Genomic DNA, 14,143 nt, shown 5'->3' with positions numbered 1-14,143 from the left:
TAATTTAAAGGTAGACTTATAATTACACACACACACATTTATAGATATCCATACAAATTTATATATAGAAATCTGAACAACAATATAGAGGAACCAGCTAGTTGAGAAAAGACAAAATTTTGTTTAATAGTTGGTAACTCAATATACAATGCTGGTTAGTGTTCTGCTCCCCTAGCCCTGCAAGAGGAAACAATGGTGCCAACATCAAATGACTGTGGATGTTACAGAACTACTGTAAAGTGTCCATGGTGCTAAAACAATGCATACAATAGTCTTTAAAAAAGCATTGCATGGTATTTTGAAACAATAATAGTCATATAAAGTACAATCTGGACAACAGAGGCAATAGTCCCTCCTACTTATATGCACATGCAGTGAGGGACATTGAAAAAATCAACTAGATACAGGATTGCAGGGAGCATAAGGGATTCTTAGGAATGAGCACATCACAACCTACAATACTATACCTACTTAATGTAGACTACAGAATATAGTATGCAAGTCAATTCATAATGATTTTTTTTTTTTTTTTTTAAATCAAATGCATGGTGCTGGTACGTCACTTCCTAATCTGTTAATATTGTTTACACTGTTTTGTACATATCCAACTCTTACCAAAAGGCCAATGTGCAGCAGTTAACACAATGCAGCTGTTATTTCAAAACTGATATTAGAGAAGGCCTCAGGTATGATCTCAATCAATAAGACAAGGGTATTTTTTCTGAGCCAACAGTCTGTATCTAAATTTGCAAACAATAGCAAATGTACATGCTAGGGAGAACTGGTAAGAGAGACAGCGCACTTCCAGAGCACTAGACAAAACAACACAATTGGGAAGTAGGGTGAAATGCTACTGAGTAAAGGGACACCCTTAACGACTACTAAGCAGTGAAAATAAAAAAAAAGATAAAATGGTCTGTAATTTTTTCAAATGAGAGATCGCCTTAGGGAGACATTTGGAACTGGATAAAAAGCCAGTGAGAAAGACAACCTAACAATGACTGTGCTATAGACACTATGGAGCAGTCCCCGGCTTGCTTAAAAGGAGTGAAAAAGCTCCTATATCAGACAGCCCTCCAATGAAATAGGGTCCTTGAAACAAGCAAGATTCCTTGCAGTGAGCATCACTCGGTTGCATGAGATAATCCAGCAATGAACTGAGTGGATTCTAAACATTGCAGCTGGATGCCTGGCTTCAACCTCTGGTTAACCGAAAGGAAGGGAAAGTGAATGGTTAAAAAAGGATCATTTTTGGGAAGGGATTCTTCAGCAAAAGCTCAGACTACGTCAGGTCCAGATCACAGGTTCTGACAGCACTGCAGTTTGCTGGATTTCTGTCCATCCGTGGTTGGAGGGACACTGATATCAACCACATTGTTACCAGGAGACTCATCGTGAGCTGACCTATCTGCAATCTGTTTCTGTGATACTATGCGGTAGATTTCTAAAGAAAGAAAGAAGGCACAATTAACTCAGTTTGAATAAAATAAAAAAATCAATACAATACAAAACTAGAAATCAATAAAAACCTTACACTTTTAGAATTGTGGATGGAAACAAATCCTCAAATATGCTCCTTTGGCTAAATTCACACATGTACACCCTAATTTCAGAGAGACATATGCCAATACATAGACTGTTTCTTTTTCAGTCTCAAAAATTATATAGGAGAGAAATCGTCTGAAGCATGGGACTATAGTAGAGGTCGAACCAGAAAAGAAAGCATGAAATGGACTACAATGAGAGAATACCAAAAAATAAAGTTAAAAAAAAAAAAAAAAAAAATCTGCTTTCCAGAGAATACATTCAACACTCAGCATAGTATGCAGAGGGATTTCGTTATGATGAGGGAGGCATTGAAAAAAAACTATTTAAGTCTAAGGGGATGGGGAAATGGCCTGTTTGTTTACAGACAGACCATCATGAATGCCACGCAATCTGAGGAATCAAGTTAGGCCTTTAAGTCATTATTTTTGGTAGTTCAGATAGTGTAATAGAAGCCCACTGAATATGTTACTTATTCCATTTACAACATTAAATATAAAAGTTTTTATTTTTACAACAAAATAAGGCTACCTGTGTGAAAACCCAGAATTCCAATATTACCTGTTAGGATGTTCTTGAAGGCTTCCTCCACATTTGTTGAATCAAGCGCAGAGGTTTCTATGAATGACAGATTGTTCTTTTCTATAAAAAAAAAAAAGATAATAGTTACAGTGTTAAAGAAAAGTTGCTGGACGTCACTGAGCCCAGCTTACATATTGTCAAACTGTAGGATGGAGTTCAGAGGGCAGGAATAGACTGGACGCCAATTATGATGATTTCACAAATTATCTGTAACCTTATTATGAGATCTAACCATCTGATCTAACCATTTGATGGACTGTAAGGGGGCTTAAACTTAAGAAACTGGATACCCTCTACCCTGTAATGGAGTACTTAAGAAAAAAAAAAAAACAGGATACCAGAAATAAGAATGTTTGCAGAATTTTCGGAATATGCTAGAAAGCTCAATTTTATGCTTTCTGTAGAACATTTCCAAATTGTTTCATTAGGGTACAGCATAAACATCATAGGGGTAGGTGTGCATTTTGCTTAGAGAAAGTCTTATTTTGCAAAGCAAGAAGTGTGAGTTTTCCATCCTTCTGTGTTATTTTATCTTAAAGGAATAGTAATGGCAAAAAACGAAAGTCTTTACGTAATGAATACATTATGTACTGTTGTACTGCACTGGAAAACTGTGTTTGCTTCAGAAACTCTACTATAGCCATTCAAAGTGGAAAAAAGAGAAAATGCACAGGATACACAGCAGATAACAGATACGTTTGAAAGAGTCTCATTGTATACTACAGAGCTTATCTGTTATCTACTGTGTATCCTGTGCATGAATGGCTGCCCCCATGGCTACACAGCAGCTGTTTTTGTGAAGCAAACACACATCAGTGTTACCAGTGCAAAGCAACAGTACATTATATTGTCATTCCTTTAAATTTTTGGTGTTACTGTACCTTTAATAAGATATACAAATACACCCAGCTATAAGGTTAATAGCATGAAACTGGCCATGCATTTAAACATCCACTTGTTTGGTGAGGTTGCCAATTAAATGATCTTTTGGCCTCCTATGTGTTGGGCTTATGCAAACTTTTTGGAAGAGGAGAATATCAAAAACCCTATGAGGTCCTTGTCTGACAGGGGTTTCCAAACTGCCGGATAGATATCTATGTAGTATTCCATAATTGTCTCCAATACAGAAGCTATGATGCTGACCCAGTCCGAAGTAGCTTCCTTCTGTCAGATAATGTTGGCCCCTGTATGGCCACCTAAACTACAAGCACAAGAAAATTGGATTTACCCTTCTTTGCATTACTTTTCTCGCTCTCATATTCTTTCATCCTGTTTTACGCAAACTTTTTCTTTTATGTGTGCTCTTCTTGTGTTTCTACTAATCTCCCCACATTCCCTTGCCTTCTGATTTCACCTTCTTATTCTTATGTCTTATTGAAGACAGAAGTCAAAGGAATGGGGAAGAGCGCAGTAGGGGAGATTAGTAGAAAAAAAAAAAGAAGAGCATACCTAAAAGCAAAGGTTTGTGAGCAAAACAGGATTGTCATTGTATTCCAAAAGTGGTAAATGCAGGTCACTATATACCACTGCATCCCCTATGAAATGTATTGGGATCACTATGCCTTAAGCACAGGGAGCAATGATAGGAAGACTTACACTAGGAAATTCTGCAGCAGGCAGCTAGTAGAGTTAGCTGAATGGCATCAGTTATCAAAACTTCACATATTCCTCATGACTAAGGTCTTTTGTTCTACTGTTACGATACCCTTCCAGCGAGCACTCAACAGATCAGTAGACAACGGTGAAGTTAAGTCTCCCAAAGCTGCGGGTTCAGGGCGTCACACCCGGACCAGAGGCCAGGAGTAGTGAGTGACCTGTATACCATTAATGCATATCTGGTAAATCAAGCGACAGGTCCAGGGCATTTGCATTGTATTGTATTGTAACAAATTCACAACACTTTCACTATACACTTTAAAATTATAGCAAGGGAAAGAGTGGTTAAGTATGCTATGCTTGTTGTTACTATACTAACAGCAGCACTTAGTCAACAGTAAAAGTCAAAATTAAAAAAAAAAAAGGTCTCTAAAAGAAATTGGATATTACCTGCAAATGCCCTTGCCTCATCTGTGGGAACTGCTCGGAGATGACGCAGATCACTCTTGTTCCCAACCAGCATTATTACAATGTTGTTGTCTGCATGGTCTCTTAACTCCTTAAGCCAACGCTCTACATTCTCATAGGTCAGATGTTTAGCAATGTCATAAACCAGAAGAGCACCTACAGCACCGCGATAATAACTAGGATAATAGAGAATGCATAAGGCAATGCATAAATGTGTTTCATAAAAGACACAAATAAAAAAACTTAACAAATGGCAATATATCTAAATTAAGTGAGCTTCAAAGAGAACTACCATCTATTAGCTTTGAACCTTTAATTTAAATAAATGGAGAGCAGAAACTGTATTTACCGTATATACTCGAGTATAAGCCGTCCCGAGTATAAGCCGAGGTACCTAATTTTACCTACGGAAACTGGGAAAACTTATTGACTCTAGTATAAGCCTAGACACAACTACAGCCCTGTCTCCCAGCAGCGCACATTCTGCCAAAGCGACCCCCCCCCAGCGATCAACCGGACTTCTTTGCAAAGCTGATGGTGACAGAGAATTGCCAAACGGATTACTGTGTGCATTGTCCCACTGTCCCACTACCATGTGCAGAGGGTGCTGTTTGATATTGCCATCACTGTTAATCTTTCGTATAACCAACAGAGGGCGCTGTGTGATATTGCAATCACTGTTATTCTTTCAAATAACCAACAGAGGGCGCAGTGTGATATTGCAGTCACTGTTAATCTTTCATATAACCAACAGAGGGCGCTGTGTGATATTGCAGTCACTGTTATTCTTTCATATAACCAACAGAGGGCGCTATGTGTGATATTGCAGTCACTGTTAATCTTTCATATAACCAACAGATGGCGCACTGTTATTCTTTCATACAACCAACAGATGGCGCTGTGTGATATTGAAGTCACTGTTATTCTTTCATATAACCAACAGATGGCGCTGTGTGATATTGCAGTCACTGTAATTCTTTCATATAACCAACAGAGGGTGCACTGTTATTCTTTCATATAACCAACAGAGGGCATTGTGGGATATTGCAGTCTCTCCCCAAGTGAACTGTTGGTATAGGAATGATTAAAAGTGACTGCAATCTCAGCTACTCGGGTCGGGTACCGCTGACCCGAGTATAAGCCGAGGTAGACTTTTTCAGCACATTTTGGATGCTGAAAAACTCTGCTTATACTCGGTATCACAGAATGACATTTAAGCACCACATGAAAGACGACTTTAGTCACTCCTCCCCAGCTCATCATACTATATGTAAAATGTCAATTCTATTTAATCTTTACAGTCCTTCTCTTCTTTACTAAATTAGTGAACCAGTAGTTTTCAAACTTAAGTTCAGGGCTAGAAAACCTGGATTCATGGTAAAAAGATAATTAAGCGTTACTGAAATGAAGTAACTAGTTATCAGTGTAGATGTGATAACCTGCCTGGAGTTGAACCAGGGACCTGGTCTTCCTGTGCTGTATGGACTGCTCTAAGGCCCTGGTTCATTCCTATGGCTATGCTTGCTTATAATTGCTAGTACCCATGGCTTGTTTCACCTGTTGCCAATCTCTTTCCCAATTATTTCCATATGCAAATTAGGGTTCATGTTCAGTTCAGTATTCAGCCGAATCCGAAAATAGTTTATTCTGTGCATCCCTATTGAAAAATCACACACTAAGGCTAATGTAGCATTTTCTCCACCGATTCAACTTCCAATTGCGCTGCCTGTACATGCGCATATAAATGCCATCAAGAGTAAATCAGAGCATTAAAAACCCCATCATTTTCCACCCATAAACCCTGTATGTAATAAAATGCATGAAGTATCCTCAGGTGCAGTAACCAATAGGCGTTGGCCTAGTAAATGCTATCAGCTGACTGGTTGCTATGAGTGGAAAATGGAAAGCTATTTTTTGTAACTGCAATAGTTATGCACTGGTTTTGTTACAAATAAACAAAAATGTTACAAAATAATCACTGCATTAACAATCAGGCTAGGATGCCATGTGGTTCACACATGGCAAGTAAAGTTAAAAAGGAAATGTAGCTTAAAGTATTGGGCATTTTGTATGGGTGTGTTTTACCAGCAGCCTCTGTGTCCTCCACTGTACTTGTAATGCACAATTCTCTCCAAAACAACAAAACAAAACAAAAAAAAACACAGAAGTGCAAGATATTTAAAGTTAATACACTGGTAAATTAGGTGCGATTACCATGGATTCTACACGTGCCAAGCACATAAAGGATTAAACTTATTTTACATTTTTAGGAAATCTCTTATTTAAGCATTCAAAATGAATAGTATTGGGCATCTTGGAACTCACGCAGATGTGATGGCTCTGTATCTCTCCTGTCCAGCTGTGTCCCAGATCTGAGCCTTTATAGTCTTGCCATCAACCTGGATGCTCCTGGTGGCAAATTCCACTCCAATGGTACTTTTACTCTCCAAGTTAAATTCATTACGAGTAAAACGAGACAGCAGGTTACTCTTACCCACTCCAGAGTCTCCGATCAGAACAACTGGTCAGAATAAAATATATATATTAATATCGAAACCATAATTCATCACTAATCAGAAAGGAAGAAACTATGCAATGCTTACAAATTTTAAAAAAAATGTATATCACAATACCAAATCATTATGAACAACTCTCAAAAGTGAATACAGTTATATTAAGTGGTTTAGCACCTGTAGCAAATTACTAGTTAGACTTGAACGTTGCCTCATACCTGTTTTTCCATTGTTATTTGTAATGCAATATCTATAGATATATAATATCTATCTATAATACAAAAACATTTCCTGCTTTTATTAAATGTGGGTATTTCCCAAGTCTTCTTGTTTTCTATGAATATTTAAAGCAAGTCTTTACATTTTAAATGTTAAGATGAACACATATGGATAGCAGGACTGAACTTAAAAAGAAACAAAGTAAAAAAACAATAGAGTTTGTTGTATTCAGTAGCACAACATGAAAATGATATAGTGTTACTATATACACTATATAGCAGGGAACAGAAGTATTGAATACGTCAACTTTTTCACAAATATATTTCTACTGGGGCTACGGACATGAAATTTACACCAGATGTTGGTAACAAAGGACTCAAAACAAATAAAGTCCATAATTAAAATCATGTGTAATAAAGTGGAACGACACAGGGAATAAGTATTGAACACACTTCCTGAAATGTAATACTTAGTAAAAAAGTGTAACTTATGGTATCCCGACCCCAACACAAACCCCAAGGTCCCAGTCTCAGCTCATGCTTTCCGCCTACAGCAGCTGCCTTTGACTTCGGGAGGAGCCCTCAGCTATTCAGATGCCGCTAGGTCTTAAAGGAACAGGGTGAAAATAAAAACTGTGTAAATAGATAGGCTGTGCAAAATAAAAAAAAATTCTAATATAGTTAGCCAAAATTGCTTTTCAGCTCTATAACTCTGAGCTAGTCAGCGACTTGAAAGGGGGGGCCACATGGTACATATCTGTTCAGTGAGCTTGCAATTGATTCTCAGCATTCAGCTCAGATTCAAAAGCAACAGATATGACCCATGTGACCTCCCCTCAAGTCTCTGGGAAACAGAGAGTAAAATCGTGGAACAGGCTGTGACAGTACCAAAAACAGGAGCCAAGAGTGTAGTCAGGATAAACAAGCCGGGGTCAAAAACCAAATCGGTAACACAGTACAAAGTTAGGATCCAAAAGAGTGGTCAAACAGGCAAGAGTCGGTTAGGAACAGAAAATCAGATGAGAATCACACCCAGAAATAGACCTACGTTGGGCAATGAGTCAGATCAGTGTATCTGATTTTATAACCAGACTAATGGCTTTCACAGATCACCTGTGGCCAGATTGGCAACAGGTGAAACAAGCTATTCTTACTTGCAGTTACAAAGCATAGCCTGAGTAAACCAGGGCCTTAGCCGACTGTTCACATAGAGCAGTGGCAATGCAGACGGCACAAGAGCACCAGGTCCCCAATTCAACTCCAGGCAGGTTATTACAAAAAGTCTTTATTGGTAATGACAGCTTCAAAACACCCCCTGTATGGAGCTACTAAATGCTTGCCATTCTAGCAGCTTTATTTTCTCTCTGAAACCAATGCACAGTTTTTTTGGCTGTGTGTTTGGGATCATTGCCTTGCTGAAATGTCCACCCTCTTTTCATCTTCAGCATCCTGGTAGGTGGCAGCAGCTTCTTATCAAGAATGTCCTGGTACATTTCTTCATTCATCCTTCCTTCAATTATATGAAAATAGCCCCACACCAGAAAGATCCCACCTCCAAACGTCACTGTTAATATGGGGTTTTTGTGGTGATGTGTAATGCCATTTCTCCTCCATACATGGTGTGTGCAATGACGTCCAAAGACTTCAATTTTGGTCTCATCTGACCAGAATATATTCTTCCAGAATTTCATTGGCTTGTCCAAATGTTGTGCAGCAAACTTTAAACGGACTTCAACATGCTTTTTCTTCTGCAGTTGGGTCTCGCACGTTGAGTATGCATAGAGGCAATGTAGCCTGTGCATTGCTTAATGTTTTCTTTGAAACAAGAGTACCTGCTAATTCAAGCTCTTTCTGAAGCTCTACACAAGCGATTCTTGGACAACTCTACTGGTTATTCTTTTGACTCCTCTGTCAGAAATCTTTCGAGGAGCATCTGGTCATGGCCAATTTAGAGTTTAGAATAATGTTCTTTCCACTTCCGGATTATGGCCCCAATGGTGCTCACGGTAAAATTCAGAAGCTTAGAAATGTGTGTAACTAATGCCATCAGTATATTTCACAACAATGACTGCGAAAGTCTTGAGAGAGCTCTTTGCTTTTATCCATGAGATGCTTTTTGTGTGATACCTTAGTAATGAAAAAGAAATCTTTTTATAGTCAATTAGGACGAAACCAGCTGATAATTTTCACAGATAGGGGGTAGGATTGCTTTACGGACAGATTTCAGCAGGTTTCTTGGCTTTCCATGCCTTTTTGCACCTCCTTTTGTTATGTGTTCAATACTTATGACGTGTCATTCCACTTTATTACACAATTTATGGACTGTTTGAGTTCTTTGTATGTGTGGATTACTTGGGTTGTTATCGACATCTGGTGTAAATTTCATGTCAATAGCCCTATTAGAAATATATTTACTGAAAAAAAGGTTGACATGTTCAATACTTATCTTCCCTGCAGTATTTTGGCGATATGCAAGCGACTTCGGAATGCCGAAGCAATCCGACTGCCATTCCTCCGGCGATTTACATTCTAGCCGGCAGGAAGGCAGTTTGAGGAGATTAGTGGATCGAAGAAGAAGCAATTTGTCGCTGGGCAATTAATCTCCCGAAATAACAGTGTGCCCTGGCCCTAAAGGGGAAGGTCACATTTAAATTATACTGTAATTCATAAAATCCAAAGTATGCTACAGATAAACCATTTCATATGAGTAGTTTTGAGGATTTTCAATTAAAGTTCCCATTTCAGGTCCATTTGGTCAGGAACCCCTTGGCTCACACTACGATGACATGTATGTGGACTCAAAATATGGACTAAATGTGACCCTTTAAAAGATTTTTTTTGGATCCAAGTCTGCCCAAGGTAGCCATAAACGTTATACAGGTATGGGACCGCTTATCCAGAATGATCGGGACCTGGGGTTTCCCAGATAATGGATCTTTCCGTAATTTGGATTATCATACCTTACCTCTACTAGAGAATCATTTAAACATTAAATAAACCCAATAACCTGGCTTTGCTTCCAATAAGGATTCAGCTTATCCAGGGTTTCACCAGGCCAAACCTCCTGAGGTCCAATACACAGGCCTATAAAGTACAGAGTCTGGAAAGGAAGCAATTAATTTTTATCAGCCCATGTATGGCCAACTTAAGATCCATTGGTAGTGCTTGTGATAATATAGCTTATTATATAGCATTATGCTTGAACGTATATTAATATCCCCCCCCCCACATTGCTCCAACAAATGGTATGCAACCGATAACCTTTGCTCTGTTTAATGCTAAGTGTAGCCAGACAGCATTCTTTGGTATTTGACCCCCACTGTGAGGGCAAACAATCCCAGGACCCTCTATAACAAAATACCCAAGATTTGTGCACGGTCTGGATTCTATATGCAGACTAAACTGGGCACCTCATTGTTCAAGCAGTCTTAGCTGTGATTGGCACTATCATAATTCAGGGCTGGATTGGTACCTATAATGGCCCACTCAAAAAGTAATGTTAATTGGCCCCTCTGGAAGCTGCATTTGTGGTTGGCAGAAAGACTCAAACCCTGTTTTGTGTTTACGACAGGGAGGGTTCCTTTTATGGCTTACAAAGCTGGCTAACAAGATATCTAAATTGTTAGTCTTTCTTTTTATATATACATGGAAGATCACAGAGATGGCCCGGCTGTAAACAATCACAGCTGTACCCACATGTTCCAGTAACCAGCTATAGCAGTGCCCAACCCTGGCATCATTTACAGGCAGAACCACTAGGTGCAGGCTGGCTTCCATCTAGACTTTGAGGAAAACCTGTAATTTTGAAGATACCATGCGACAATAAAGATCCTCATTCTCTAAAGGAGTTGTGTGTGCGCGCGAGTCCTACCCTATGCCAACGTCCTCTTACAGCTTTGTCCCATTACACTGCTTGCATACAGAATATTTAGTCACCGTTAGTGAACAAAAGCACTTTTCAAGAAGTGTATCTGAGGTAGTCATAAGCTGTTCAAGAAGAAAGTTTTTTTAGTTTTGATATTGTACAGGTATTATTAGTACTAGCATCCTTACACATAACAGTTCAATATGTAAATGCGCTGCTACCAAAATGCAATGATAAGGTGCAGGGATTCTGGAAGAGATATAAGGTCATACTGCAGAGCTGATCTCAAAATACCATGCACAGGAGGGCAAGTGAAGCAGAACAAACATTTTTAAATGAAGTCACACGAAGTGTGACAAAGCTATTGGGCATCAGGCACACCTCCAAAATTGGGCAAAATCGTAATGCATCAGCAGGGAAAGTGCTTTTCCTTGTAGTTTGTATTTTTAAGCTAAAGCATGTCCGTGAACCAGTTAAATACAGATATGGGATTCATTTTCCAGAAAGCTCAGAATTACAGAATGTCCATCTCCCATAGACTCCATTTTATTTAAATAGTTACATAGTTCCTTTTTCTCTATAATAAACAGTACCTTGTACTTGATGCAAACAATGATATACATAATCCTATTGAAAGCAAAAACAGTCTGTTGGGTTTATTTAATGTTTACATGATTTTCTAGTAGATGTAAAGGAGAAGGAAAGGTTAAAACGTAAATCTGTCAAAAGCAACACTGCATTTCTTTCCTTCTATTGTGTACACATGGGCTTCTGTATCAGACTTCCTGCCTTCAGCTTAAACCTCATTGCCCCAGGCGTGACCATGCTCAGTTTGCTCCTCTTTCCTCACCCCCTCTTTCTCTGCTGTAATCGGAGCCCAGAGCTATAATTGAGAAGGGAGAGACTAAGGCAGGAAGTGATGTCACAGCAAGCTAATACTGCCGCTGCTATCCTAAACAAACAGAGAGCTGTTAGAGCGGGTTACTCAGGTATGGTAAAACATTCTACAGAATAAATATAGCATTCTAGCTTGCACTATTGTGGCTAATCTATAGGCAATAAAATGCCCCAATAGATTTCCTTCTCCTTTAAGGTATGAAGATCCAAATTACAGAAAGATCAGTAATCTGGAAAACCCCAGGTCCAGAGCATTCTGGACAACAGGTCCCATACATGTACACAAGCAGCCAGCAGGTTAAGGTAAGAGGGGATCCTACAAGAGGTTTTAGATGATCAAACACACTGTGGCAAAGTGTTTGTTCTGCTTCACTTGCCCTCCTGAGACTGGTATTTTGAAATAAGCTCAATGCACACATTTATCATAGTGTCCAGCCTGCGGCCTTCCAAATGCTGAAGGGCTACAACTCCCAAAACAGGGGGAGGGGCTGTAAACTAGTTCTAATACCTCAGGCTATTGCACATACAACGCAGGTTATCTCGTCTCTAACGCAGCCTCGTCCTCTAACAGAGCCCAATTCTAGTACAGGAAAACTCCATTAACCAAAGGCCAAGGCACAGCGGCCTAGTCAATGCAATTCAAACATTCGCCCCAACCCGCACAATCTCATAATACCTTTGAATAAATAATCGTATTCGTCATCTCTGGCTCCCATTTTTTCCTAGAGATCTTCTCCCGGTTAACAAACCAGCGACCGTCCAGGTGAAACAGCGATACTAACACTAAATTCAGAGGCAGAACAAAATGTTTGAACGACCGGCGAAATACCCAATCCTAAACCACAACACTAAAACAGACGGATTAAATGAGAGTCACGAGAGCCAATAACAGCAGGGCTAGGCTCTTTCCTCTCCCCTTGAAGGGCGGGTTAAATTCATAAGTGACCAGGGTGACAGCCTTTCATGTAGCGTTTATGACGAAACGGAAGGGATAAAAAAAATGAAGATATTACTGGCTAGTCGAGTTGCAGGAAAGGCGTACCGCGTAGGTTAAACCAATAACAGCTCGGCGAGATGTGATCGATAGGCCAATTGGCCAATGGGAGAGACTGATAACGAGCTGCAGGTATGGGTTGTGTTATGTGGGCTTCTATCCATTGAGGAGTGGTATGTGGTCTGGGCTCGGATAGTTCTGCATTCCTTTGCCACTGTTTTTCCTGCTGCACAGCATTAGTTTCATAAACAAACCATTGTTCTCCTGCTCTCCTCCAGTACCTCATTCAGCTTAGTCATTGAATGTACATGTATTTATTCTGTACAGGTTTTCTATCGTTATGGGGTGTGCACATAATCGCCACATACCCTAAACCAGGGATCCCCAACCTTTTGAACCCGTGAGCAACATTCAGAAGTAAAAGGAGTTGGGGAGCAACATTAACATTAAAAATGTTATTGGGGTCCCAAATAAGTGCTGTGATTGGCCATTTTGCAGCCCCTATGTGGATTGTCAACCTACATTGAGGCTCTTTTTGGCATTACACCTGGATTTTATGCAACCAGAACTTGCCTCCAAGTCAGCAATTTAAAAATAAGCACCTGCTCTGAGGCCACCGAGAGCAACATCCAAGGGGGTGGAGAGCAACATGTTGCTCACGAGCTACTGGTTGGGGATCACTGCCCTAAACCAAAGAGCAATGTTGGTGAAGGGATGTGACCAACATTTCTGACTTGTTTTCCTGCTTCCTTATTATTTCCTCACATGTTACTAATTCATTTGTGGCTGTACAACTCTGAAGGACTTCAGTCAACGCCTAAATACAATATAAGGTGGTGGCAGCTTCCAAATCCTCAATAAACTAAGACACCGCCACTTACCTGTATGTGTTTTTTATATAGCTGAACTAGTTGAACTAATTTAGAAAATATACGCAAGATAATTGTTTGCCAAATGTCACTCAGATATGACAAATGCTATTTTGAAGTATTTTTCCTAAAATAATTTTTTTTAAAAACATGTTATATATTACATGTGTGCATTTATTCCTTAAAGGCGACCCGTCACCCAAAAAAATTGTTCATAATCCTATTTTATCACATCAGTCAAGCAAAATGAACTTTAATTACACTATATAAATTAATTGAATCTTGTTTCCTTCAGTCTGGGAATTCAAAATTATAGCAAGCAGGCAGGAGCCATTTTGTGGACACTTTTATTAAGACAAGCTTTGCATCAAGAATCTTGTTTGTGCACTAGAATGGGGGACCTGATGTCCATCCCCATGCCCTGGCTACACAATTAAACAGTGAAGAGAACGGGGGAATGTGGGGAGAGCAGAGATTTCTAGGTAGTGCTGAATGGAAAGTGAAAGTAACTGTCTGCCGGGCATAGAGGCGGGACAGACAATATTTGATTGTCAGCTGAGATGTTTAAATGAACTTACAACCGCTATGAATGCTTT

General features: G+C 39.4%; 1 protein-coding gene across 1 annotated transcript; it reads right to left on the bottom strand.

The window, feature by feature from the left end:
• Positions 1-516: 516 nt before the first annotated feature.
• On the bottom strand, positions 517-12,525 carry rab11b.1.S (RAB11B, member RAS oncogene family, gene 1 S homeolog). Its single transcript, NM_001086663.1, is given in 5 exon segments — positions 517-1,444; positions 2,107-2,187; positions 4,174-4,367; positions 6,517-6,712; positions 12,361-12,525. Coding segments are annotated over 5 exon segments (657 nt in total). The 5' UTR covers positions 12,401-12,525; the 3' UTR covers positions 517-1,298.
• Positions 12,526-14,143: the final 1,618 nt, after the last annotated feature.

This window comes from Xenopus laevis, chromosome 1S (genome assembly GCF_017654675.1).
Source record: "Xenopus laevis strain J_2021 chromosome 1S, Xenopus_laevis_v10.1, whole genome shotgun sequence".
In the NCBI taxonomy this organism is placed as follows: domain Eukaryota; kingdom Metazoa; phylum Chordata; class Amphibia; order Anura; family Pipidae; genus Xenopus; species Xenopus laevis.
This window is presented reverse-complemented; position numbering and strand designations above follow the sequence as displayed.